At 39.6% G+C, this 25416-nt stretch overlaps 1 protein-coding gene across 4 annotated transcripts in view; it reads left to right on the top strand.

Annotated features, from left to right (window-relative positions):
• The window catches only part of si:dkey-237h12.3 (teneurin-3), a 143699-nt gene that overhangs the window by 55376 nt on the left and 62907 nt on the right, over positions 1-25416 (top strand). For all 4 annotated transcript variants that reach the window (XM_067599885.1, XM_067599884.1, XM_067599883.1 and 1 more), the window contains exons 4-7: positions 5210-5435; positions 14452-14690; positions 22455-22580; positions 24313-24527. In XM_067599885.1, the coding sequence (XP_067455986.1) occupies positions 5210-5435; positions 14452-14690; positions 22455-22580; positions 24313-24527 (806 nt within the window). The remainder of the gene's footprint in view (positions 1-5209; positions 5436-14451; positions 14691-22454; positions 22581-24312; positions 24528-25416) is intronic.

Raw genomic sequence — 25416 nt, 5'->3', positions numbered from 1 at the left:
CATTTGCAAGGCAGTGGATGATATAATTCAAAGTCCATATTTTAGCATGATTTGCCCCAGTTGCTTTCAAACCTCCAACTCCGTCAGTGAAGTACACAGGGAATACACACTGAACTGCCGCTCATTGAGTTACATGGAGTCACATTGAAGTTATCACTTATAGGTTTTCATCACAGGGAGACTCTGTCCTGAGTGTAAAACTGTTTGTAAGAAATTGGATTCAAACCCACGCCTCAAATTGGAGACAAGAAACCATGGCGTCTTACACTGCTCAGGCATACTGACACCTACTGTGTGCAGGGAAATTGGGTATGTGAAAAAAATACACAGTGTCATATTATAAGGGTCTACATACTAAAAAAATGACCAGCATACAACGCAGGCTTTCAAATGTATTTGAGTTGAAACATTGAGTTGTATATGAAATATTAAATGCTATTAAAATGCAGATTGCAATATTAAAATTCACATATGTAAATTCAACACTAAAATGTGTAAACACGTTACCCCAAAGGAAAGCAACTACAGTATTACACTATTTGATCCTGACCTCACAAAGATAAAGATTAAAGGGGTCGAGAAAACCTTTTAACGGAGAAAAATGTAGACATGATTAATCATTCAATCCACGCAGAGTCAGATTTCAGATACAAATACTTAAAAGGGGCATATCAGATCTCAAAGGCTTAAGTGGACAGTGCAGTTAGTCCGCAGACATATATGTGCTCATACATTAAGAGGCATGTGGGTATATTTGTTGAAGTGAAAGGTGGATTAAGGTGAGGAAGATGCCATTTTAGAATAGGTGTCACCGCTGTTGCCTCCTCCTCGGTAACTACATGTATGATACAGCAAATCTGGGCCGGTTGCTGTACTTTAGTATATTTATACTTAGAGTAAAACAAATAATAATACATTTTGGCATTTGAAAATGTTAAAACAGCAGCTTTTTGAGGCTGTTGCCGGTCGCAAGGTTAGAGACATGAGTGGATTGTAGAATAACAGCCTCGGGCAGCTGTGGCTCAGGAGGTAGAGCAGGTCGTCCACTAATCGGAAGATCAGCGGTTCGATCCCCGGCTCCTCCAGTCAGCATGTCGAAGTGTCCTTGGGCAAGATACTGAACCTCAAATTGCTCCCTGATGGCTGTGTGAGTGTGTGTGTGAATGTGCATTAGATTAGATCCTGATAAGCAGGTTGGCACCTTGCATGGCAGCCTCCGCCGTCAACGTATGAATGTGTGTGTGAATGTTGACAAGTATTGTAAAGCGCTTTGAGTGGTCGGAAGACTAGAAAGGCGCTATATAAGTCCAGTGCCTTTTTTACCATTTGTTGCAGTCTGATAAAAACATTAATTCTGCAAAGCTAGAAGGACATTTGGATTCATGTTTTGCAAATAAGCTTTCTAATTTTAATAGCATTTACTCAACATTCTGTGTTAAAAAAGTTTATTTCCCCTCATGTTCTTAGACTTGTATTTCAGTAGGTGTAGACTTTTTCTCTTCCTTCTTTACCCCCCCCCCCAAAAAAAAAAAACACAAAGCTGCTCCACTATCGCACTTCACTTTGTCATTTCATAACTCAAACACAACATTTCAATTGGAAGACCTTATTTTAAACCCAAAAGCTTTGAGTGATTTTTGCACAGTATACATAGAGTAGGTATAATTCAGCTCATGGGGTTTAACATTTCCTCAGTCCATTGTGGGATTATGCAGTCAGATTTGCTGCATGTTAAATTCCATGCCTTTGAGGGTTTCGGGAGGCAGTGTTTCCAGAATGCTCAGCATGTGCTTTCACCTAAAAACACAATTCATTTGAGGCATGCCTTTTAGCGCATCGATTCATCAGAAAGTCATTCAGGATTGACATAAATTCATAATAGTTAGAGTGTTTGAAACTTATATTTGTGCTTGCTGTGTGGACGCTATTCCTGCTACATCAAACATAATGTTTATAGCACTACATTTTTATGGGTTTGAATTTAGTCAGTGTCATTTTTAAACTCTCAGTACAAGCAGTGCAGCAGGGCTGCCTGCAAACTAAACAAGGACAATCAAGACATCGACTCGCTCTATGTCATGTATCTTTATTTGTAATGCATAATTGCAGAGGACATTGTTTACGGGGATTGACTGTTTCACATGTGTGTGTGATAACAAGATGATGTTTGTACAGGAGAAAAAAAATTTATTGTGTTTTTAAGAGGATGTTGTTGTCATTACAAGTGAATGCCCATTTTATTTGATTACTTGACATTGAACATTAAGCTTGTTTTTTTTATCTTTTCTCCATTGATTTAAAAAAACAACAAAACATCCTTCTCCACACTTTTACTTCTAAATATTATTCTTTCTGGCCATCAACATTCCACTTCCCTCCATGTTAGAACATTTTTCTGTTTGTCCCCTCTGCTTCCTTTTCCTTTCTCCATCATTGACATTGTACATTTGTGTGAGTGTGTGCTGATTATATGAAAAATGCCTCTGCTGGAAAGTGAAGTGGAGCTCATGGCTGCTGCAGGCTCATATAGTGGAATAAGACCCCGAGGTGAGGTAAAACCAGCCAGTGTTGGTAGATAATCCACATTTCTATTAGCCTACTTAGCACTTTTCTAATAGGGCTCACAGTCTAACCCAGAAGATGAGTGGGATGTCTTGTATTCATTATCACTAAGTCATGGCAGCCTTATATTTTGCAAACGGCAATACCGCAGTTGATCTCAGGTAATTCATGTGTTAGGATTTGGAATTGACTTTAAACAAGGTGGTGTGAGGTAATGAGGGGATCATACTTGCTTTTGATCAAACACTAATTACAGTCCACTAAAAGGAAAAACAGCAACCCTCATTTGCATCTGATGATTTTGCTTTTATGGAATTTATAGCTACATGCTGTCGCTGTAATTGCAGTCAGGAATTAATTCATCTTAGACTGGCCTTCTGCACCAGCTCTGTGCACTCTCGTCACACCTGATTGTGTTCCACACCATCTTTATATGTAAGAAGTACATTTATCTGTGTGTCTGTCTGTCTGAAGATAAAGCAGATGTTATAAAAACAAAAAAAAAAATACCGTTATAAAAACAATAAATTCATGCAAGTAATCAGTCACAAAAATGATTGGTACTGCCTGCCCCTGTTAAAACTTTATTACAGCTGCTGCTGTCCCTGCAATTAACTCACGGAGAGCCGTTTTACTCTCAGTAGTTATTCTTATTACAGTATTCCTTATATTATATTTCTGATGTATTCCCCCATTGAATATGAGAGAGAGATGATCTTAAGTTGTACTAATAGCTTGCATGTACATTAGCCTAAAGGTTTTTAGTAGGGCTGTCAATCAATTAAAAAAATGAACTAATTAATTGCACAGTTTGCTGTGATTAATCACGATTAATCCTTTTTTTTTCTTCTTAATATTGGAGCTTGTAATAACGGATATTAAAATGTAAAATCATGGAAATAACGTAGAATCAACACCAAGGAAATATATTTCAATTCAAATACTCTGAACACAGATTCTCTCCTGTAGACTACAGACATCCAATAAAACCATCAAGGCCGTTGACTGTCAGCTTGAAAGGCATATTTCTTATGTGCACTAACAGACATAATGACAAAACCCAAGCCTTTATACTGCTAGTTGAATTTCAAAACCATCAATGCCATTAAAATTGGATATCAGCTTAGAAGGCAATAATTTCTAATATGCACTAATATAAATGATAATTAACAACAATGATGTATTCCATGTTCAAGTACCAGTTGAATTTCGACAAGGTTCACAATAGTCCATGCAAATATGAAAAAAAGAGCAAGGAAAGATTCTGAATTACACATGGAAGACACAGAGAGAGTTCAAAGGGACCTTTTCCTTTGCCAAAATTAAGCCTACCTTTTGAGCGTTATTTACCCCCCTCCCTTACAAGGTATCACAACATGATTGGTACCAATGGATGCCTCTGGTCGTCTAGTTCCATATCATACCAGTTTCTTCACTCTAGCTTTAAAAGCCCAGTACAACCTCTGAAAGACACTAATGCGTTAATTGTGTTAATTTTTTAACACGTTAAATATTTCAAATAAATTAAAAAATGAATGTGTTAATATTAACAGCACTAGTTTTTACCTCAAAGTGGAGGAAATTATTTCCTAGCTCTGAATGGCAGACATGTTCACTTTGAGCGTTGTGGAACTGTATGAAAGGCTCATTTGCCTGCATTGAACAGGCTGTTTTATGTATAGAAGGACACAGTGAAAAGCCAAAGCCCATAGACAAGGACAACAATCGCATGGCCCTTAAAGGCTCTTTTCAAAACAACTACTAGTGTCCTTTAAATGAAGTTATTCTGTCCAGCCAATTGCAGAGAGCAGATTTTGATCCGCCCACAAGGTCTTCATGCATGGCTGAGAAAGCAAAGGTTAAATCATGCACCAGAACCAACCTCCAGCATTCATCCGCTTCAAATTTAATTCCTGGAGGCTTTATGAAAATTCATGCTGTCAATACAAAATCAACAACGGCTCTCACAAAAACAAAACTCCCATCTTCCTCAATCTTCTCCAAGCCGCTGTAAGGCTAGAAAGACGATACCCATTTGGGGCTCATTGGAGCAAATCAGAATTGTCAGCACTGTGGGTTTTTACCTTTTAAACAGGGAAGATGGATAGATAATTATCACATGCCATTCTGGGGGCCAATTACACAGCTTTGTGTGAAATTGGAAAACCTGTTCTCTCAGAGCTCTAATGGATGTTCTGGTCATTAGTTATTTGAGAGTCTTCTCTGGCTGTAATCAAACGTGAAACATTGCGTTAAGCGCCCATAAAAGAACAGCTGCCTCTCCAAGTGACCTTCTGTTTAAGAGAACCCAACTGTCAGCCGTGTGGCGTTTTGTGACAATTATTATGTGAGTTGCCATAAAAGTGGCTCTTATTTCCCTTCTTCTTGCAGTGGTTGCATCTCATTTTAATGTCTTGCTCTTGGTTATATTTATTTTTCTGGGTCTGTTAGGTGGCTGTATGCTGTCATATCTTACATACACAGCAGATGCATTCTCTTACCCATCTGCTGTCTCTTGGCAATCCGTTTTTGTTACTCCGAGTGTAATTTTAATCAGCAAAACACATTTTGCTCGTTAACGATTACATCACCATTAAGAACACCCAAACTAATATAGTGATATCTCTTTCCCTCTGTCTCTCCTCAGGTGACCATCTATCTAGTCAACAAGGCCCACCTCCTCTCCCACCGGCCCCACCTCCACACAAGCAGCATCCGTCCATCACGTCTCTGAGCCGCAGCTCACTGGCCAATCACAGGGGCCCAAGCCCACCGCCCACAGCCGGCCTGGCGGCCGACTTGCAGAGTACGGCGGAATGCGTCCAGCTGCAGGACAGCTGGGTCCTGGGCAGCAATGTGGCCCTGGAGAGCAGGTGAGTGACCCACAATGACCTACAAATTCAGATGCAAGCAGTATCATGAAGCTATTTTCACTGACTGAGAAAACAAAATGATGTGAAGTAAATGTGAATAGGCTTCTATAAAGTTAAAAGGCCAAGTTGCTATTTAAAATTATTTTTATTTAGATTTCAGCAAAATGTTGCAACTTTTAAACTGTAATTCCAAGACTTATCCTGTGTCAAATTTTAAAACTTTACATTTTAAAATCATGGAGGGAAATGGTAGTTATAACTGTTTTTCACTCATTTCATTTGAAAGCTGGTTTGCCCCATCTATTAGCTTGTCGAACCTGTTTAATTAGTTACTGGGTCAACAGGTATTGTCCCATATAACATAACACTCACTGTCAGAGATAGAACAGTCACTCAGTCAGTTATTACTGAGGCTGCAGTGTGTGTTCTCATTGACAAACATGACATGCCAATTATATATTAAGGCTTGTGCTTTCATGGCTTTACCACACCTTTTATAATAATTGGTGTGACCTGCAGAAACTTCAGAGAAGCACACAATATGTATCACACATCTTGACAAGTTGAAGTTCTTTATCAGATAGCGTGAACCTTGGCACACTGTGGCACACTACTTGCTGGAACAACAGATGGGCTGACAACAACTGGGACTGTGGAAAACACTGGGGGTTGACACTGATAAAATAAGAAAATAAAGTGAAAAAACTAAACAATAATGTGTAACACTGGATGATTTTATTGAAGTTTTTAGTACCATTCTCTGAAACATGAAGGGGGTAGTAAAATGACTCACTCTATGATTTAAAATATTCAAGTGTGGCATGAATATGAAGGTGTTTTCACACCTATAGTTTGTTTGCTTTAGTCCGAATCAGCGGATCAGTTGCTACTTTGTCACATTTTCCCTTTGGATCAGTTTAGTTTCACATGCAAAATTTCAAGTGAACCAAAATGTATCAACAAAAGCCATGTGGGAGTCACTCCGTTCACTGGTCAGAAATCTTGTGGGGTTGGTGGGCGGAGAAGGGAGAGTGTGTTTTTCTGCTGGGTGATAGCTATCCAAAATGGACCATTGGCAGCAGTGTAATGTAACATAATGAGTGTAGTCGTCAACTCGAGTAACGTTATCTTCACTTCAGCTGGTTCACTGTCTCTCCTCTGTGAAATACAGAGAGGAGTGCAGAGGAGAGAAACTATAGCGTGACCATAAATGACAACAAAATGCAGTAGACACGCACACTGAGCTGAAATGGAATAAAAGTGCACATAAATTAGGTAAATAACATAAATTAACATATTTTAATTATTTCAGGGGGGCAGGGGTCCTGTTGGGAGGGCGGGCCACCCCTCCAAGGCAATGCTGAGGAAACACGGGGCAGAATTGGCATTTCTTTCTTCATAATTGTGGTCATAATTTGGGCCATACCAAGCCAAAATATGCAAGCAGAATGGCACATTTGAATGCACTTCAATGCAATGGTTAGAGAACAATGTGTTGCTTCACGTTAAGCGAAGAGGACGTGCTGCCTTCAGTCAGCTACAGAGTAGAAGAGAGCACATCTCAGCTGGCTACGGTAGCTGGTTTAATCCAAAAAATGTGCAGCTCTTCCTGCAGTTGGGTTGGCTATAGGTTTGACAGCATTCATACCACAAACGAACCTTACCAGAGTTTGTTTGTAACCGGACCGAGACCTTGTTGAAGATGTGGTCTCGGTCCAGTTGTTTCGTTCCGCACACAAGTGCAATTGTTGTGTTAACACCTGCCCAAACGAACCGCACCAACAGGGTAAATGCTCCAGGGTTAAATCCAACCAGACAAAACAAGGCAGGTGTGAAAACACCCTTTAAGAGCTTGCCAGTTCAAATCAGAAAGGTTATAACTTAACAAGGAACTTGGTAAACGGATTGTGTGTTATACCAAAAGTTGCTGCGCAAGATACTACTTTGTCATGAAGACTTTTGCCAAGTTTTCTTCCTGAAACATGAGTTACATCTTTCTTAATCAGTGAGCTCAAAATATCCTGGCTAATGAAGTGTGGTACATTGCGCTCTGACTCAGAAATGGCCTTGAGTAGATGACTGCATTCCAGCCTGATATTTCTCTGGCACAGCGTATCCTTTTCCAAAGCTTAGATGAATGTAAACTTTGAATTTCATCTGTGGCAGCATGGAGTAACAACCTCTTATCTGACTGAATCAACTGGGATATGCGATGACAGTTTCACTTTATAATAACAATAATAATACATTTAATTTATACCGCATTTTTCATTCATGGTGAAACTCAAAGTGCTACAGTAACAGTTAATAACATAGAACACACAATATAAAGAAAATAGTAATACGAGGATGAAAAATCCTTCCTGAACAGAAAGGTACTTTCTGGAGAAGATGTAGTGATTGAATACTAACCGCGCAATGACCTTGAGCTGTCTTAGCTGTATTGACAAAACAATATGTGCACACCTATCATCAGCTGAGGCATAAATCACTATCACCACAGTGGACTCTAAATCAAGTGCTTGTCAGTGGGTGGGAACAGAAGGCTGCTGCGCACCAACGGGGCCAAAAGGGAAGACCTGGTTCACCACATAATTGCAGATGTCAAGAAAACCACCGGGTTGGGAAATGTAAACAGAAGCTCCAGAAAGTATTTATTAGGCTGCCTTCAGGGGGTTTGGGGCCAGAAAAGTCCTGGCACAGCACATACACGGGTGGCCTCAGGTACCGCAGGGGTGCAAATCTCTTCTGAATTCTCTACATCGACATGGATTTTATTTCTGATATGTGGTCACATGTGCAGACAGTAAATTAGTCTGAACAAGGCAGTTGATTAATAAGTGCCAAATAGAAATCACAGTCTTATGATCATGTTTAATATATTTCCTGTGACATGACCTCTTTGAGAATAAAGCACTCATTTGACAGCATTAGCTACTTTTACAGCAATTAGCGGTTATGAATTATGTGTGCATAACCTCCCATAAAAGTATTGGTCTTCAAAGCGTGCTAATTTGACTCAATACCAACTAGCTTTCACTGTGAATAGCTTTCAGTGTTCTTTTAAATGACTGAAGTGCTGCACTCACTAACTACTGTTCATTATTATATGGTGAGTGAGTAAAGTCACTTTTCTTGCTGTGATCGCACTGGCAAAGCTGTGTCAAAAAACTAAGTTTGATTTTGGCTCATTTACTACATTAGTTTAAAAAGATCAGACCTGGAGACAAATGAAGCCTTCTTTAATAGCTCAGAAGAGAAAAAAAAAAAAAACTAATGAAGCAAACACCAATTAGTATTGCAGCTTGGAAACAGTTGTATATTGGTTGGTAAAACAAAAATGTTTAACAAAAAGTCCAAACTTACAAGATGATGACAGACATAGGACATCGGACGACAAACAATGTGTCAGGAGTTGTCTTCTGTTGAGGTGAGGAATACAGGTTTTTCCACTTCAGATACATTGTATGAAATTATTTCACTTTCAGCTTTTGTTCTGCCTTATGCTAAGTAAGACTATTCCATTTAAAGGGCTCAATTAGTCGGCAGCGGAGCTGTGTTACTGCTTGCGGTTCGCTGCTATTCTCAAGTGCTGAGAAGACATTCAGATCTTTAAACTGCGTGAGGTACTTTTAATAAACCCCTCAGGTTTCCCTTACTAACCACTTGGCTACACTGAAATAGATTTTTTTGTGGTATTTTCAATTAGAAATATTCCCTTGAATTTCATTATAAATTGAATTGTCATGGCCCTTGAGAGACCAGTGCACATATACGGTAATTATTCTTGAGCAGTACCTAATCCTTTGTCTAAAATAGACTATAGCACTACTGTATGTGTGAATTTGTATTTTTGACACCTCTATGGCACATGCTATGAGTTCTATAAGTGCTCCACTGGATAAGATACAGGTGGGTGTCTGCCCTTACACATATATGTCCTTTGGAGTACGCTTCAGTATTTTTTCACTTAGATTCCATGAGATTCAGCTAGAATAGTCGTTATGACATTTCAGAATGAGTCTTTTGAAGGCCTGCCCAGTCACACGTTGCAGTTATAAATGTACTGTCAATCCTCATTGGATTCATGTGTCAAGGGAGTCCTTTGGTGAAATGAAATTATGTGTCGTCTCAAAAATCATCATGTGGTACAGTGTCCCACGGACAGTACACTTTCCATCAGGAAAATGTGTCAGAATTTTGTGCTCAGGGGTGAAAAAGAATAGCAGAGGTAACATTCGTTTGTGTGTGTGTGTGTGTAGTTGTTTGTGTGGGATACATATGTAAATCATGAGTCAGATGGTCATGCTTCACATCAGAGGAGGAAAACTGAACTTTTTTTTTTTTTCTTTTTTGTACACTAGCCACAGTGTCAGGATCGCACCATGGCTAATTAGTCATGTGTACAATACCAGCCAACTCGCTCTTTGGAATAGAAAGGATCTTGCAGTGATGACTGGTTACCTGCCAAAGTGGATGGTGCTGTAGAAAAAGTGATAATCCTCAAGACGTTTTTTTTTTCTCTCTTTCTTTTTTTGTGTGTTTTCCTTTTAATTTATTTTGCCAACATCTTTATTGCTAGGCACACATTTATGTGGTGATTTCAGAGTTCTGTAATATTTTCCTTTTATTTTAGGCCACTGAATAAACCTCTGTTGCTGCTGCTGGAAGCATGAAATGTATCTCTTCCAGATGGGTTTTGCAAGCAAATATAAAAAGTTTCATAAACAGAGGAAAGACAGCGAGCAGTAAACTAAAAAGTCATTACACATTACAAATCTAACCTGCAGCAAATAAAACATGCCAGCATTTGGGCTTGAAGTTGCATATTGTCTCTCAAGCCTAAGCCACAGAGTAACTGTCGCGAGCCTAGAGTTAGACTCCCAAAACCATCTTAAACATATATACATAAGAGCTGAGCACTTCTTACGCCAAACCTAATCAAACTCGTTAAATATAATAAATTCTCTGTGCAAACAATCTGAGCACTCAGAGAGAGCAATTTAAGATGGCACCACGCTGTTCTCCACGAGCAGGACGGCACAAAAAGCACGGTGGCACTGAAATACCATCACACGGGCGCAGAGTTAGCTGTACCAGAATAGCACCCGCTAGCAGGCCCCCCGTTGAGAGGGCAGGTGGTGATCTGGGGGAGAGTGGCGGTGACAGCAGCGAGTGTGAAAACGAAGTCACTGTGATGCCGCACCACATCTGTAGTCTTTTTTTTTTTTTTTCGGCCGCAGATTAAAGCACCCTGATTATTCCTGCTCTCACCTTGAAATGCTAATGCTAACCCAGAACAGCGGCTAATAGGCAGATTACATATTCCAAGGGCTTCGATTCGCATTGTTTCTAGTGTGCTCTCTCACCCCTCCAGCTGGAGCTTAGCAGTAGATAAATCCACCCACTCACTGTTTAGTCTTTTGTCCTCTGTGAGGATGTTTTCAAATGTCATCCTGATGACAAGCAATGTTGTGAGTGCAGGATGGCTGCTGCTTTTGTGTTACAGGCTTCTCAATGGGACAGACAGGCGTGCACGCAAGCAGACGGCGATCACACTGACACACGGCCATTCATTTGCTTTCTTTCCCTCTCAGTCTCACACTTTCCTGATTGTCTCTTCTCCTTCTCAGTCTCCCTCACTCACAGCATACCACATTGCTATCACTGGGGCTGGCTGGATTAGCATAGTAATGTGCCTTGTTGCATCACACTGGCTGTAATCAATTACAGCCGGTCATCCAGTGTGTATAGCTGCAGACATTTACACTGGTCTGCTGTTTGTTAATCATGTCCAACAGCATTTCATCTTTAGACCCCTTCAGTCTACTCTTTAGATAAAAGAAAAAAAAAAAAAGGCTGGCATGAAAAACATCAGCACCAGAATTACTTTAAATGCTGAATGCAATAAATGTCCAGCCCAGGAATTTGTCTCGGTGACGCTGGTACACACAGATTCTGACAACTTTCAGTTTCATTCTACATTCTCATGTACAAAGCGAAAGGATATAAATGACTGAAATATAGCTGACTTTCTAGCTTTTAACCACCCACGGCGTGCCATATGTTTCTGGTAATAATATGTGCAATCAAATTCTTCAATCTTTCATTATGTACCTCTAAATAGTGCAAATAAACACTATTTTATGGTTTGTTTACATAAATTTCTATTTTAAATATTTACAAGGACCTTCTATTGCTTAACAGTTGGAAATATTATGCGCTCTCTTACAGTTTTCAGTATAACCAAAGTCTCTCCAGCACTGTAGCATTATGTACTCATATCTTTGCATAAATAAGAATTTAGGTAGATTTGAGACATTTATTTACAGGCAGAACTGTCTCCAGATCATCTCTGCAACTTGCAATGGGTATTCACCTTTCCCAAATAGAGTACATACCCCTCCCCACACACACACACATATGTCCACATCCCTTTCTGTCTACCTCATCAAATTGCATCCACTTAAACTTAACTCCCCAGATAGCCGTGTCTATTTGCCGGTGTGTCTGACTACACGTCTGCCGCCTCCAACGTTGTGCAAGTTTTGACCTCAATTCATACCCAACTGCGTATTACAGAGTCTGCCGCAGCTACAGTACAGATTGTTCCAGATTGAGGAATCTGAACTTCTCCATGTTGCAGACACTCAGAGCATTGTCATTCCAACTGTGACACACCGTAACCTTTAAATGGAATCCCTGTCTGTCCATGACAGCACATGGTAATCGGGGCATCGAGGAGACAGACGATCCAAATCTGACATTTGTTCTCTTAGTCAAGAATTGATCAGAGGGAAGTTTTAGCCCAGAGATATCCTCACAGGAGATAGGAAGTAGCTGAAATATCAGCAATGGGGCTGAAATATGAGCAATGCCTGATGGTGAAGGTTTATCTTGTGTCTGTCTTTGTAGAACAAATCTGTTAAAAACTGCATCCTACAAGTATCTGATTAACTTCACTTGGCATGTATTTGGACCGCTGATTCCCCCGAAGTGGAAAGCCCTCAGAAACAACATTAAGTCTGACTAAAAGAATATTACAGCTAATGAAACTGTTTAAGGTGTATTTAGAGCTTCCCTAAACCATGTTGACCCACCATACCTATCACATACTCAGGGAAACCCTGATTTGTGAGTCACTATATGGATTTTTCAGTCCTTAACTGCTCGGCTTCAGATTATGCACCTAATTAGCTGTTCTCAAGATCTTTCAGCACAAATTCACAATCAGGATTAAAAAGGCCTTTACAAAACTTACATAGGGACTTCACAGCTGCTGCACAAATAATTGATGCGCAAACACTGCTTTATCAGTTTATTTGTGTATTTAAATTAGCAGTTACCCTGGCAACCACTTCTCCAGTGATCTATAGAACACATAAAACACCAACAAATCGACTCTTGTTTAAAACGTTGTGTGAAATGTTTAGCGGTAAGAAAAAGATGCAAGAGCAAGAAAGGAAGACTGTACTTTCATCTGTCCTCTCTGGGTTGTTTTAAACTCCTTGACCTAGCCTTTTATAGAGTTTGTTGTAAAGCACTTTTGACTTGAACTCTGATAACTGCAGATCACTGGAGAGTCAACCTGGACAAGGATGTGAAATTGCAGGCCCCACTTTATTTACTCTATGTTGTGGTGTTATTGAGCAAGGCACTTAAGCCCCAACTGTTCCAATTGAACCTTTATGACTGTGATGGCTCCGAGCATGTACTCTAAAGGCTGGTGTATACTCCATCTGAACTGCTTGTTGGACGCACAAATGTCTTGGTAAACCTTGTCCCCCCGCAGCTTTCTGGTATTGAATTAGGGAAGGCTGTGTCCAACAATTTCTGTAACTTTCTGAAACACACAAACCCGACACTCAAATCCACTTCATGCTAAGATTGGCCAGGCGTGCGGATGTGAGAAAGGGTTTGGATTTCTCTCTCAAGGTCTCTTTTATCATTCTTTATACAACACTTTACACGTGAACAACCAAGCACAGCACTATGAATTCCTTCCAGGAGAGACTGTATCCTCGTATTTAAATTCTATTGTGTCTCTATGATGTCTAGCTTCTCATTCCTCCCTCAATTGAGGCTGTTGAGAATAACTATAAACACATTTGATTTCCAACGGTCGTACCACGCTTCTGCTTTTTTTTTCCGAGCATATCCCGACTCACTGTGTGTAACTGTGAGAGTGAAGGTGAGTTTTTGTGCACAGCAAATCTCACCGGATTAGTAAAGGTTAAAAACAGTGTTACACACATAGTTTAGTGTAAATATGATGATGATTTCTGTTAATTATCCTAAAAAATATATATATTTTTTGTTTGTTTTTTCAATGTTAATTTGTTTTTAATTTGTTTTATTTTCTCCATGAGCAGACAAAGTGTTTCACAATTAAATTGTACAGTTCTGGACTGAATGAAAATTTGCAATGCATGGTCAATCTGTCCAATTTCCTTGGCTGTCCTCAGAAGCCTGGAGGCATTTGGGTATTAATCTCTAAGTAGTGGCAAGAGTGGCAACAAGGCTTAATTCATTTACTTAAGAGCTTTTCACAAGGGGTTTAAAAGTTAATAGGACGATCACTCCGTAGTGCATTTGATTAAACCCTCTTAATTACCCCAGGTATAATGGGCTATTAGCAAAGGCCCAGTTGTAAAAGGGCAAGTGGGAGATGATTGTTTTTATGAGGTACTTTTTGTTCACCTCTTTCAATGTCAGGATTATACTGGATATTGTATTATAACCCAGTTCCTGTTACAGAGTGATACACATGGGAGTTTCAGTATTGCAGGATATATTGTATTTTGGTGATTTTTTCTTTTTTTGGAATTTGACCCTTTGAATTTATTTGGACATGCTTTAAGCTATTAACAAATTGGAGTTTGTTATCCCGCTAAAGAACCTTTTGACTAGGAGGACCACATTGGCTTCTGACTTTAGAAGCTGTTTTTAACCATCGTTTATAGCTCTTCTTATGCAAAGCTGCTTTCCTCTAATTCTTTTTTTTTTCTTCCCACAGGCACTTTCTTTTTAAAACGGGCACAGGAACGACACCTTTCTTTGGCGCAGCAGCCCCTGGTTACACCATGGCAACGGGAACGGTATACTCCACACCGGCGCGCCCTTTGCCCAGAAACAGCCTGTCCAGAGGGGCTTTCAAGTTCAAGAAGTCACCAAAACATTGCTCTTGGAAGTGCACCGCCCTGATCGCTGTGGGCATAGCCGTTGTGCTGTCCATCATTCTCTGCTATTGCATAGGTAAGCCAATGTTCACACTTGCTGTTTGACAGGTTTTGAAATCTAATTTTCATCATATACTGACGACTTGCTTCACAGACTACGGGATATTATTAAAGATCATCTTTCTTAAGGGAGTTACACACCAGCTACCTTTGTTTCTTACACACACACACACACACTTATGTTCAGAGCAATAGACTTCAGACTTGGACTCAAGTTATAGTTACAGTATGTTACAAAGATGAGGACTTACTTGAGACTTAACTTTCTGAAGACTGGACTTGATAGGACTTGAAACCCTGGAACAATAAAGATAAAAAAAGATAACAGTAAGTGCTTCCGTGTTTAATATTTAGTCACATGCATAGATGGGTCTCAGTTACATAAAGAAATACTATTATATAGGGTTTCGACCAAGGATTATTGGTCTATAAAATGTAAGAAAATAAATAAAAAGTTAAATGTATAATGGTTAAGTAAAAAAAAAAAAGTTGATTCATCTTTTGTCAAATTAATAATCGTTTCATCGACTAATTGTTTGAGCTCTGCTATTAACTAAGCTTTTAGAGCCACATGATTTTAATTGTCAGCACTGAAAGTCTTTTGATCTTGACTTGCAATTTTCTTATGAAAACGTGTGATTTTTTACTTGAACTTCTCCCAAAAGCGATTTTGGAAACAACTCTGCTCATGTCTCTCCATCTGTCTCTGTCACAGATGCACACCAGGGCTCGCTTTTATTTTCAAAGCACACACATACTCTGACTTTTCCCCAAACCTCCTCCCCAATTCTTCATCTGAAGAGCCGAAGGCACACTCACAACCCCAGATATTTTGGGATGAACACTGGTACCCATCAAGGACCAAAAGTTCCCAGTGGTTATCTGAAGTACCAAATTTTGGGTCAATCAGCCTGAATATCTTACTATCTGAGCCTTGCATGAGGTTGTTTTTTGTTAAGAATGACAAAGATATTGTGGAAGTAGAACAAATATATGGGATGTTTACATCTTAATACTGTTAAATTTGAAAGAAATCAACCCTCTAGCCAGACAAAATTAACTACACAACAAGGCTTGGACTAAATATTACAACTAAATACTTTTTGTTATTGTGTGATGTGGAGGCAGCAGGAGCCGTCACCCAGGTACATGAAAACCTGTAGTTTTTGTGGCAGAAGTAACGTATTTCTTTCAGTCTTAGAGAAGAAAACATGACTCCATTATCTGCAGTGGCATTGGACAATCTTTAACATGTCATTCGGTCAAACGGAACAAATGATAGACAAGCTGCCCGGAGTGAATGGAGCTGGCATGCCTCTTAATCTGTATGAAGTTTGATCTCTGCTAGGAGTATTTCTATTTCACTGCCTTTTCCTTTTTACAGAAATTGCAGATGTCCTGATATGATTCAGTTGCATTTGTCTCACTAAGCCTTCAGTCAGATATGCAGACATGACCTCAGTGCAGTTTCCAATGAGACATTCCTGTCTGTTTCCCTTTTGACAGGGGGCTGTGCATCATCCCAACACTTCTGATCCCTAGTTCACAGAACGACAGCCCATCCATATCTTCGGGGGTTCCTGTTATAAAACACTGGCAGGGAGGTTCAAATGGCCAGCACAGATGGCAACATCAAAATGAAACACAAGTTGAGGAGCTGAACTCTTGTAACAAAGGAAACAGTCCCAAACACTTTAACTTAAAAGAAGACCTTGGTCCATAAAGGCTTTGTTGTACTAGAACCAAACAGGAAATGATTTTATCTCAGTCAGGAAGATAAAATAATGCGTATCCTCTCCCCTTCCTTTGAGAATTATTTCCTATGAGACGGATTTCAAACACTTTTTTTACAGCGTGCGTCAAAGCTGACTTCTCGCTAACCTTTAGAATCTTGACCACAGCAATAAACCCGTTACAGATTCATCTCTGCTTATGCCCTCCCTTGTCATCCAAGCCCTTAATCTTGCACTGTGCCTTTTCCCCTGAGCGGATATATAAGTATTCATCCTGCTTGGAGGCAGAGGAAATGTGACACAGTTGTATAAGGAGAAATATGGCGTTGTTGGGAAGATCCTATAACCAGTGTTTTATTGGTGAATAGAGAGGGGACTGCTCTCTTGGAGGAGAGGTCATAAATGCGCTATATTAATATCAATATTTAAAATCCCTTTATGTACTTAACTGTTTTGTTACTTGTTGTCATTCATGATCTGATATCATAAAATGAAGCTTGTACATGTTCGGTTTTTGTTGACATTGTCAGAAAAGTGATAATTCTATAATTCTACTTTATGTTTACTATTGATACCCACTACGTATTCAATATAATACAGTGCATTATATTGAATGGTGTTCCTAATAACATACACGGGGGGGGCAAAATCAATAATAAACATGAAGTAGAATTATCACCTTTCTGACAATGTCAACAAAAACTGAAAATGTGTAAGCGTTGTAAAAGTAGAATTTATGGCAGAGCTGTTGTACTGAATTGCATCAGATTGTACAGGTGTTCCTAATGAACTGGCTGGTGATATATATATTTATTTTTTTTATTTTTTTTTTACTGTACCTGCTCCTCTCTGTGTAGGAATCAGTTGCTATTTTTATTTTTACTTCAGCTCATGACAGATCTTCCCAGTTTACACAGGGAAAACATGCAGGGACAGTCAGTCACTTGTTCAGCTGTAGTCACTAACAGTTCTAGCAGATTGGTTTCATTTACAACTTTTCATCCCAACAATCTCCAACTTGTTTAACTGTAGACCTGTCAGATGTTTGCGAATTATATTTTTGGCCCAATTCCAGTGTGTGTGTCCGGTGCTTCAGCTGATTTGGTGTGTGTGTGTGCATTAAAGGTATACTATGCAGGATTTTCCTAAAATAAAAAACAAAACAATGCACTGACTCATACAAAAGTAATCCCTCTCAATCATTACTTTTGACCCATGTGTGGCTCGTATTTGTCTGCAGAGTCCCTGTCCTCTGCCTGTATTTTCTTATTATTTTGCTGTGTTCAGGAAGCTTCTTAGCGTCAACCTTTGGGCAGTGGATGTGTAGCCCCCAGCCAATAACAGTGCGCAGGGTATGAGGTCAGGAGTCATAGCTTAGCGACCGGCTTACATCACTGTCTCCGTCTCTCTCCTCTGCTCCGCTCTGCTCTCTGTCTCTGTGTCATAGATATATAAAGAGCTGCAAGTCTCTGTGTCCGCTTGACCGAGGGCAGGCCTGAGCTCCACACACACACACACAGAGCTGAGAGGCCACAGCAGACAAGAAGAAGCTCTGCATTCACACAAAATCCGGCAATGCGGCACCTTCCCACAGGGTTGTGCGGAGGTGTGGGCATGTTTATTTGTGCTTTAGAACATAACCGCTGTGAAACAATCCGAAAATAAGGTTTTATTGATCGGATTTCATGGCTTTGTTCTTCATTCACTCTCTAGCTCACTCAACCACCACTGCTCTCTCTCTCTCTTTCTCTCTCGCGCTCTCCAGGGAGGAGGGGCCGACTTTGAATGCTGTGTGTTTACAAACACCAACTGACAAATCCTGCATAGTGTACCTTTAAACAGATGCAGCCCTTTGCCACTTGCCTCAGGTGTCTGAGAGTGTTTCCACCACTTCTCTCTTTCATCAGCCGCCAATTCACCTGCCAGGTGCAATGACTCAAATAGCTACAATTTGCACTCATACTTTAATACTGTTCTACTGTCAGCTCACACACTCCTATTAGCAAAAAGACAAACACAGGCACATCTGCATCTGTTATGTTAAAATGCGACTGGTTTTGAAGCTTATTGTATCAGCGTGAGACTAATATACCTCACAATATTTTATACATTCAGAATTTATTAAATTAATATCAAGGATTCCATCCTCACAAAAAGAACAGTCACAAAACTGGACCCTGGCTGACTGACAACAGCAGCTCCTTTTATTCAAATGAGGCAAACGTGCTGAGGTGAAGCTTTCCAGTTCCAGTTCTGCAAACTGGCCTGATTGGAAGGATTTCAGCGATTGTTCAGATAACAGGGAAGCCAATCAGGATCAAGTCCAGCTTTTATGCTCTGATTAGATCCAGAAACAGCATGTGGATTTTTTGGAAATGCACTTTAAATTAAACTGCACAAACAAAACCAAATGCTAACAGTGTCCTCATGTTTGATAAAAATGTTTATGAAGAGAAGATAATAGACTTTCTGTCTGTGAATCTCTTACAAATATAGAGAATACTTCAACTAAACACTGTCTTTAAAATCAAGCATGAATCATTTTGTATCATGAGTTGCTTTGTAAAAGTGCATCTCACAGATTTCTAGTTTGTAATATCATTAAAATTAAACTTATCAGAAATGGATAAACATCTTTTTAGGGTTATTCATGTGTTTTTCATTGAATGCTAGTAGATATATATGATGCTTGTGGAATTGTTAACAGAGTAGGAACTCCTGGTTTTAATAATGCTGTTGCCAGAGGAAAGTGGACGGTACAGGTGGCTCCACTCAAGATCACTTATCTGATATTAATACTAATAAGAAAATCTAGAGACTAACACACACTGAGCTTTTTCAAGCTTGTCGCAGGACAAGAAAAACAAATCCTGTCTTGTTCGATCTTGTGGTATAGATGTTGTCAATCCATTTGAGGTTTTTTGGCGACACTATCCATGAGAACAGCAAGATCTCAGCCATACTCTGAGCTGTGCAGCTTATTTGGAGGGGTCCCTCAGGCAGGTTCCAGCAAAAAACAATGTTTATCTCAATAATTTTGAGGCTGTTCAGCTCCAAGTTGTTGTTGGCACACCGTGACTCCAGATGGGCCACCTCTCTCTGTTAAATGGACTAATTATTCTTGGTGACGATGGCCATCAGCATGGTGTCATCTGCATATTTTAACAGGAAACACTTTAAAGGTTTTATACCCATTTATGTTTTCTAATGCCCTAGGTTGCTTATCTAAAAATTATTATTAATTTGACCTGTAACGAAGAGAAACAGCTTACATCTGCACTGTAATCAGCATTGTATTTTCCTGGTAACACCACCACCAAGAATCACATGAACAAGATTGGAGAATTTGCTGTGAGAGCAGCCAGGAGGATTTTCTGGGGCTCATGTTACATTTTCTGGTGCAGAAGTGTTTGTACTTCTGTGCACTCAAGACCATGTGGGCGTCAGAGCTCAAACAAACATGTTGTGAACTTGTAAATTCAACCTCCTATTCATCATCATTGGAGGTCTTCCACAAGGCACATCAAAGATTAAAGGCTAGGTTTTCCAGCTTCTTCCTCACGGCCCGTACATATTAATTGAACTGGCCTAGGTTACAGGAATAACTTATGCAAATTCATAAACTGAGGGTTATTCACCTCAAAGCAATTTGTTGATGAGGTAAGTGGTGATTCAGGCCCTGGTGTGCTAAGAGCAGTGAAGAGGGGACAGATCTTGGTGGTTCTGTGGCGCGTGTGATACACAAGAGCCCACCGCCACATGCAATTTCCTTTCTGTTGGAAAGTCAGTGATACTGGGAGACAGGAATGCACTGTGTGTTTGCTGTGGAGTGTCTCTAGACTGATCATGTTAAGTGAAGGAGAGTGTAAAATCAGGAGCCAAGCCTGTCGAGGTGTTTTCTCAGACAGTGAGACTTGTATCAAGGCAAGTCTCATTTATTTTTAAGGTTGAAAAACAAAATTTAAAAAAGCACATTACATGTTCTTAAGCTAAGAGGCAACAACCCCTTGTGTGTGAATGTACTGTTTGTCACATCTCCTTTTCCTGTCTTCTGCTTGTCACCTTCAAAAGCGATTTTTCTCTGAACATGAAAAGGGTTCATTTTCCAAAATACTTCATGCAAATTTTGTAAATAAAGGTTTTGTTCGGTAAAAGATTACACTACCTTTTATTCTTTAAGTGATACCTTAACCTGCTTGCTTTAATTTCATGCTGTCAGTCATTTTGCCAGAGTAGGTGTCACTTTCTTATGAAGAGGGTGTTTCATTTTGGGTTAAAGCTGCATGTCCTCAGTTAATCCTTGCAATATGGGACACAGCTCAACAGACAGTTGTTGTAGGATTCTGGGGTATTTCCTCAGTTAAAAGCCACCAGCACATTAGATATGAGGATATTTACAGTTTTACTATAGAAAGGAGAATGTACTGTGTGTTTGGATCCATGGATCATTGGTAACAAATGATCTGATTGTTGGAAAATTATGCCAACCTGCAAAACATGTCTGCAACAAATCTGCACTGAGAATGATCTGTATCTGGTTGAAGACGGAGAAAGATTCAGAAAAGTTTTTAAAAAAATATCTCAGTGAAGACATAGTGACCAAAGCTGTAGCTCACCATGTTATAAATAGCAATAGGAAATCTCATTGACGTAACATATAAATGCGCAACAAAAAAAGGAATGAAAGTTTACAGATCACTCAGGTTTTCACATTGGGGGGTGGGGGGGCACTGTCAGACTAGTCCATTCAGAGTGTTTAGAAAAGTCAGACTTGTCAAAAATATTGATGGACCAGTCAGCATCCATTTCTGTTGCCGGTTTGCTTCACAGGCAACAGAAATGGAGCTTGACACTGAGGGTGATGTTGGCTGAATGTACCGGGTAGCTAAACATAGTCACTCAATGTTAAGTCTGCATTATTTGATTAGATTTCAAGGCTACGTTGTATGCGTTCATTTGATCTACCAAGGACAGTGCTGTGTGTATTGACACTAAGCTGATGCCAAGTATATTCATTAGCAGGCTTTAAACAAAAGACACCCTATTTCTTAACAAAGTACCGATTGATACACTGTCCGTACTAGTGTGCCATCACTCTTTTGGTCTCCTTCACATTTGATATTCTCCCTGGCCCCACATCAACCTCTCAAGTTATTTGCTGCAGTCGATATCCATCTTAACAGCGAGCGACGGGTGTTGGCGAAAAGTTCCTCCCGCAGATCAAATGGTCGGAAATCAAGATGCTTCCTCAGCATGTTTCCTGGCTGGTGACTTTGAAGGAGATTGGCCCTCTCACTGTGCTCACAGAAGCACCTCAGTTTCCCAAAACAACAAGAACACAGTTTGATTGCATCCAATACTGTGACAATAAAGCAGGTTGGCTGAATGAAAGCCAGACACAGTTTAGTTATGTAAGAGAACCAGAGGAGTGTTGCAGCTTCTTACCCTCTCACTTCCACCTCCTGCTGTGACTGACTGTCTCAATACACTGCCTTACACTTTCTTAAAAGTCTCTCACTCTGTCATTTCCTCCATTTTACTTGTTCACACACATGTCGCTATGTCTTTGTATCCTTCTTGCTTTGTATTAGACTTGGAGAGTTCAAGACTTTCCCATTGTTTGTCATCTACTTGTCTGTAGTGAAAGCTTTGTGTCAAAATAGAAATTCTGCCCACTGCTCTCTTTGATACAGTGGCTGTTTGTGTGCAGACACTCTGGCACGTTAATGAACAGCAGTCCCCTAGGAAACATGCTGGAGCAACAGGGTTCCTACGTATCGATTGAAATGACTTTGTCTGGCCTCTATCATTGCTGTGTTTACACAAAAGCCACCCATGGCAGAGTAGCCATAAAAAAAAAATGTGAATTGAAATGTTTGAAGTTAAACTGTTGGGTTTTTGTTTTTTTTTTGCTTGCACTAGATCCAACCATTGTCCTCTCCCACAGGTCTTTTGTGCTTAAGTGACTTGATTGTTTTTGTGCGCCTGTTTGCTTATTTGTTTATCCATTTCTACAAGCCCACACAGCTTTTTTGTGTATTTCACAGCAATGCACCTTTTCGGCCTCAATTGGCAGCTCCAAGAGTTGGACAACCAGCCGGCTTTTGAAAACGGAGGAGTTGGGAAGACAGGGCCCACTCAGTCAAGCATAGTGACAGCTCTGGCTGCTGACGGTGAGAAAAAAATGACTGAGTAGTAGCATTAGTGTATTAGTATTAGTATTAATGTATTTCCAATTAACATTCAAACAAGCCTTTACAATATTAATACACAAGATTACTCATGTTCTATACCTTTATTGGTTTACCTATTACTTAAAAATCATGGTCAAAGCTTTTGGTAGGCTTTTGGTAGGCTTTTTGAATATATATATATATATATATATATATATATATATTGCACTCTCAGGGTTAAGTCTTTATCTCCAGACATGACATGAAAAAAAAAAAAAGTTTTAAGGGTCATAAAAATACAAATTCATTAAATCAAATGAAGGTTCAAGCGACAGTTGAGAAAGACAAATTGCTACTGCAAAACATTTGGCCTCATGAATGACAGAGTGAAAATTTCCGTGTTTGATGCCCAGTCAGCCTTTTGAGATCTTTCACCTTCTGAATATTAATTGACTGATTCCCGACCGCTTTGTACTGCCTAATCATAATCTTGAACCATTCTGTATTCAACAACAAGCATGCAGGCCATCTCAGCTCACCTTTACAGCAAAAGCCACCAAATTAATCTCTAAGCACACTGCGGTATTTAGAATGCATGGCCATGAAAGCATTAATTGAGTTGAGTAGGCCAGGCAAAAGCTCAATTATTTAAACTTGGCTAGATTTAAATCCTCATAAGTACTGCTAATTAAGATAGCATGAGGCAGGTTTTGGACTGTTTAAAGGCAATCAATAGCCGGCTATTATTCTCCCCAGAGGTAAACTTGGCTTCCAGTCTCCACTTTGACTGAAGCTAAAGTGACAGGCAATGGCCTCATTACACACACAACGCCGAGGTATGCAAATAATGGAGGTCTGGAGCAAACAGATATAGATACACACACAGCTACAGTATACCCATGTCCACACACTGAATCGCTTCTTAAGAGCAAAGGCTGAGTTTTTATTGTTTTAGGACAGCGCTGCATCATCCACCTAACAAGTTAAAAGTCACTGAGACACTAAATTAAAGAGCATAGCTGTGTTCCCTCTACAGTAGAGCTTTAGGCGTTGATGGCTTAAAAAAACACTTTTCAAATTTTTCTTCTTAACAATGAAATCAGTTCTTGTAATAGCACATTGCAGACTTTAGTTCTTTATGTGAGCATGAGTCATATTAAAAACGGCCATCTTCCCATCTTTTGCACTGTTAGGACACTGTTTAAGGGCATCATTCGCCAAATTGTTTTGATTTGCTGTTATTGCTCTGGCAAGGTAGCGCTCAGTATATCTGACAGATTCCATTTAGACCTTATCTGATATGATGCCTTACTCTATGAGTCACCAGTACCAGAGAAAAGGCGGGTGATGCAGCCAGTTAGAGTCTTATAAAAAGCCAATTATACCCAGTCCTTTTTTTGGTGAGCAGTGCATCATGGGCTAAAGGGAAACATTACTTCTAATCCTATGTTGCATGGCCACTGAAAAGATACGACTACCTTATTGTTACAGCTCCGCTTGAATAAAGGAATAAGATTATACAGGAAAGCAAAAGATAGGATTCAGCATATACTGATATCCAGAGATCAAAGACTGACACCGAAACAAATATTACATTTTAGATGTGAGTGTGAAAGTTTTAGCTAATGGCATGAATGTGATGATTGATTTATACCATATCACCTTAAACGTGCTGTTTTAATTCTGTAACACCTGACATGATATCGTTGGGGGATGTGTTTCTGTCTTCTAGGAAGGACTAGCGTGCTTCATCAGGAAAACAACTCCATTGACACTGGACAGGTTGACATAGGGAAGAGAGTGGGTCAGAGTGTCCCACCAGGGGTGTTCTGGCGTTCCCAGCTAAGCATGGAGCAACCACGCTTCCTCAAGTTTAACATCTCGGTACAGAAGAACGCTCTGATTGGAGTCTATGGACGGAAGGGTCTTGCACCATCTCACACTCAGGTAAACTGACTCCTTTGTGCCTCTTTTTAAAGTGTAACTATGTAACATTTGAAAGAAGAAATAACATATTATTGTTCTGACAAATGGAAAATTGAATTCATGAGAAATGCAATGCACCGTTTTCAGCTACAACCTTACTTGAGCTGGTATGACCAGTAGCTTATTTGGCTAATATTAGTTAAAGTTGGCAAACTTACGATAGCTATTTCTGCGTAACTGACATTACTCAGTCAGTTCATTGGCTTTAAGACTCTCCTGTGCTTGTGCTACTGTAGTACTACAGTTTGTTTTTCATGCATGTCACAGATAAATATTTCAATGGTTTTATCACAAAAGTAAGAAAAAAATCTTTAGAAATGAAGGTAAACTCAATCTGCCACTATCCTGTAATTATCACTTGTGGCAAACTGTCTCAACCACTTTGAAATGTCACATAATCATTTGATCCCTTGTTAATATAAAAAAAAATATTAGTTCAGCTTAAATACAGTTAAAAACAACATCAAACAATGCAAATGCATATTATCTAAATTGCTTATCTGCCTTTATGAGATTCCTTATTACTATTTCGGACATGTATGCATCTTCAAATTAGAAGTGGGCTCCAATTTAGCTTCAGCTTTCTTCTCTCAGCTTCAATTTGTTTGTGTGGGCATGCAATTCTTTCACTTCCACTAAATGTTTGCCATTTGCAAACTGAAGTGTTTCCAAAATGTCTGATGTGTCACTTGAATGACATTTCTGGGCATCCAAATGTCCGACATCTGGTGATGGTGATGGAAGCACTCAGACAATGGCTATTTTCCACCACACTTGACTGTGAAAGCTCTTAGCATCACCTTCTTGACATTCTCTCTTAGTAAAGATGGGCTTCACTCAAGTGTAGACA

The sequence above is a fragment of the Thunnus thynnus genome, chromosome 9 (genome assembly GCF_963924715.1).
Source record: "Thunnus thynnus chromosome 9, fThuThy2.1, whole genome shotgun sequence".
NCBI classification, from domain to species: Eukaryota; Metazoa; Chordata; class Actinopteri; order Scombriformes; family Scombridae; genus Thunnus; species Thunnus thynnus.
Note: the sequence above shows the minus strand (reverse complement) of the source record. Positions and strands in the feature narration are given on the sequence as shown.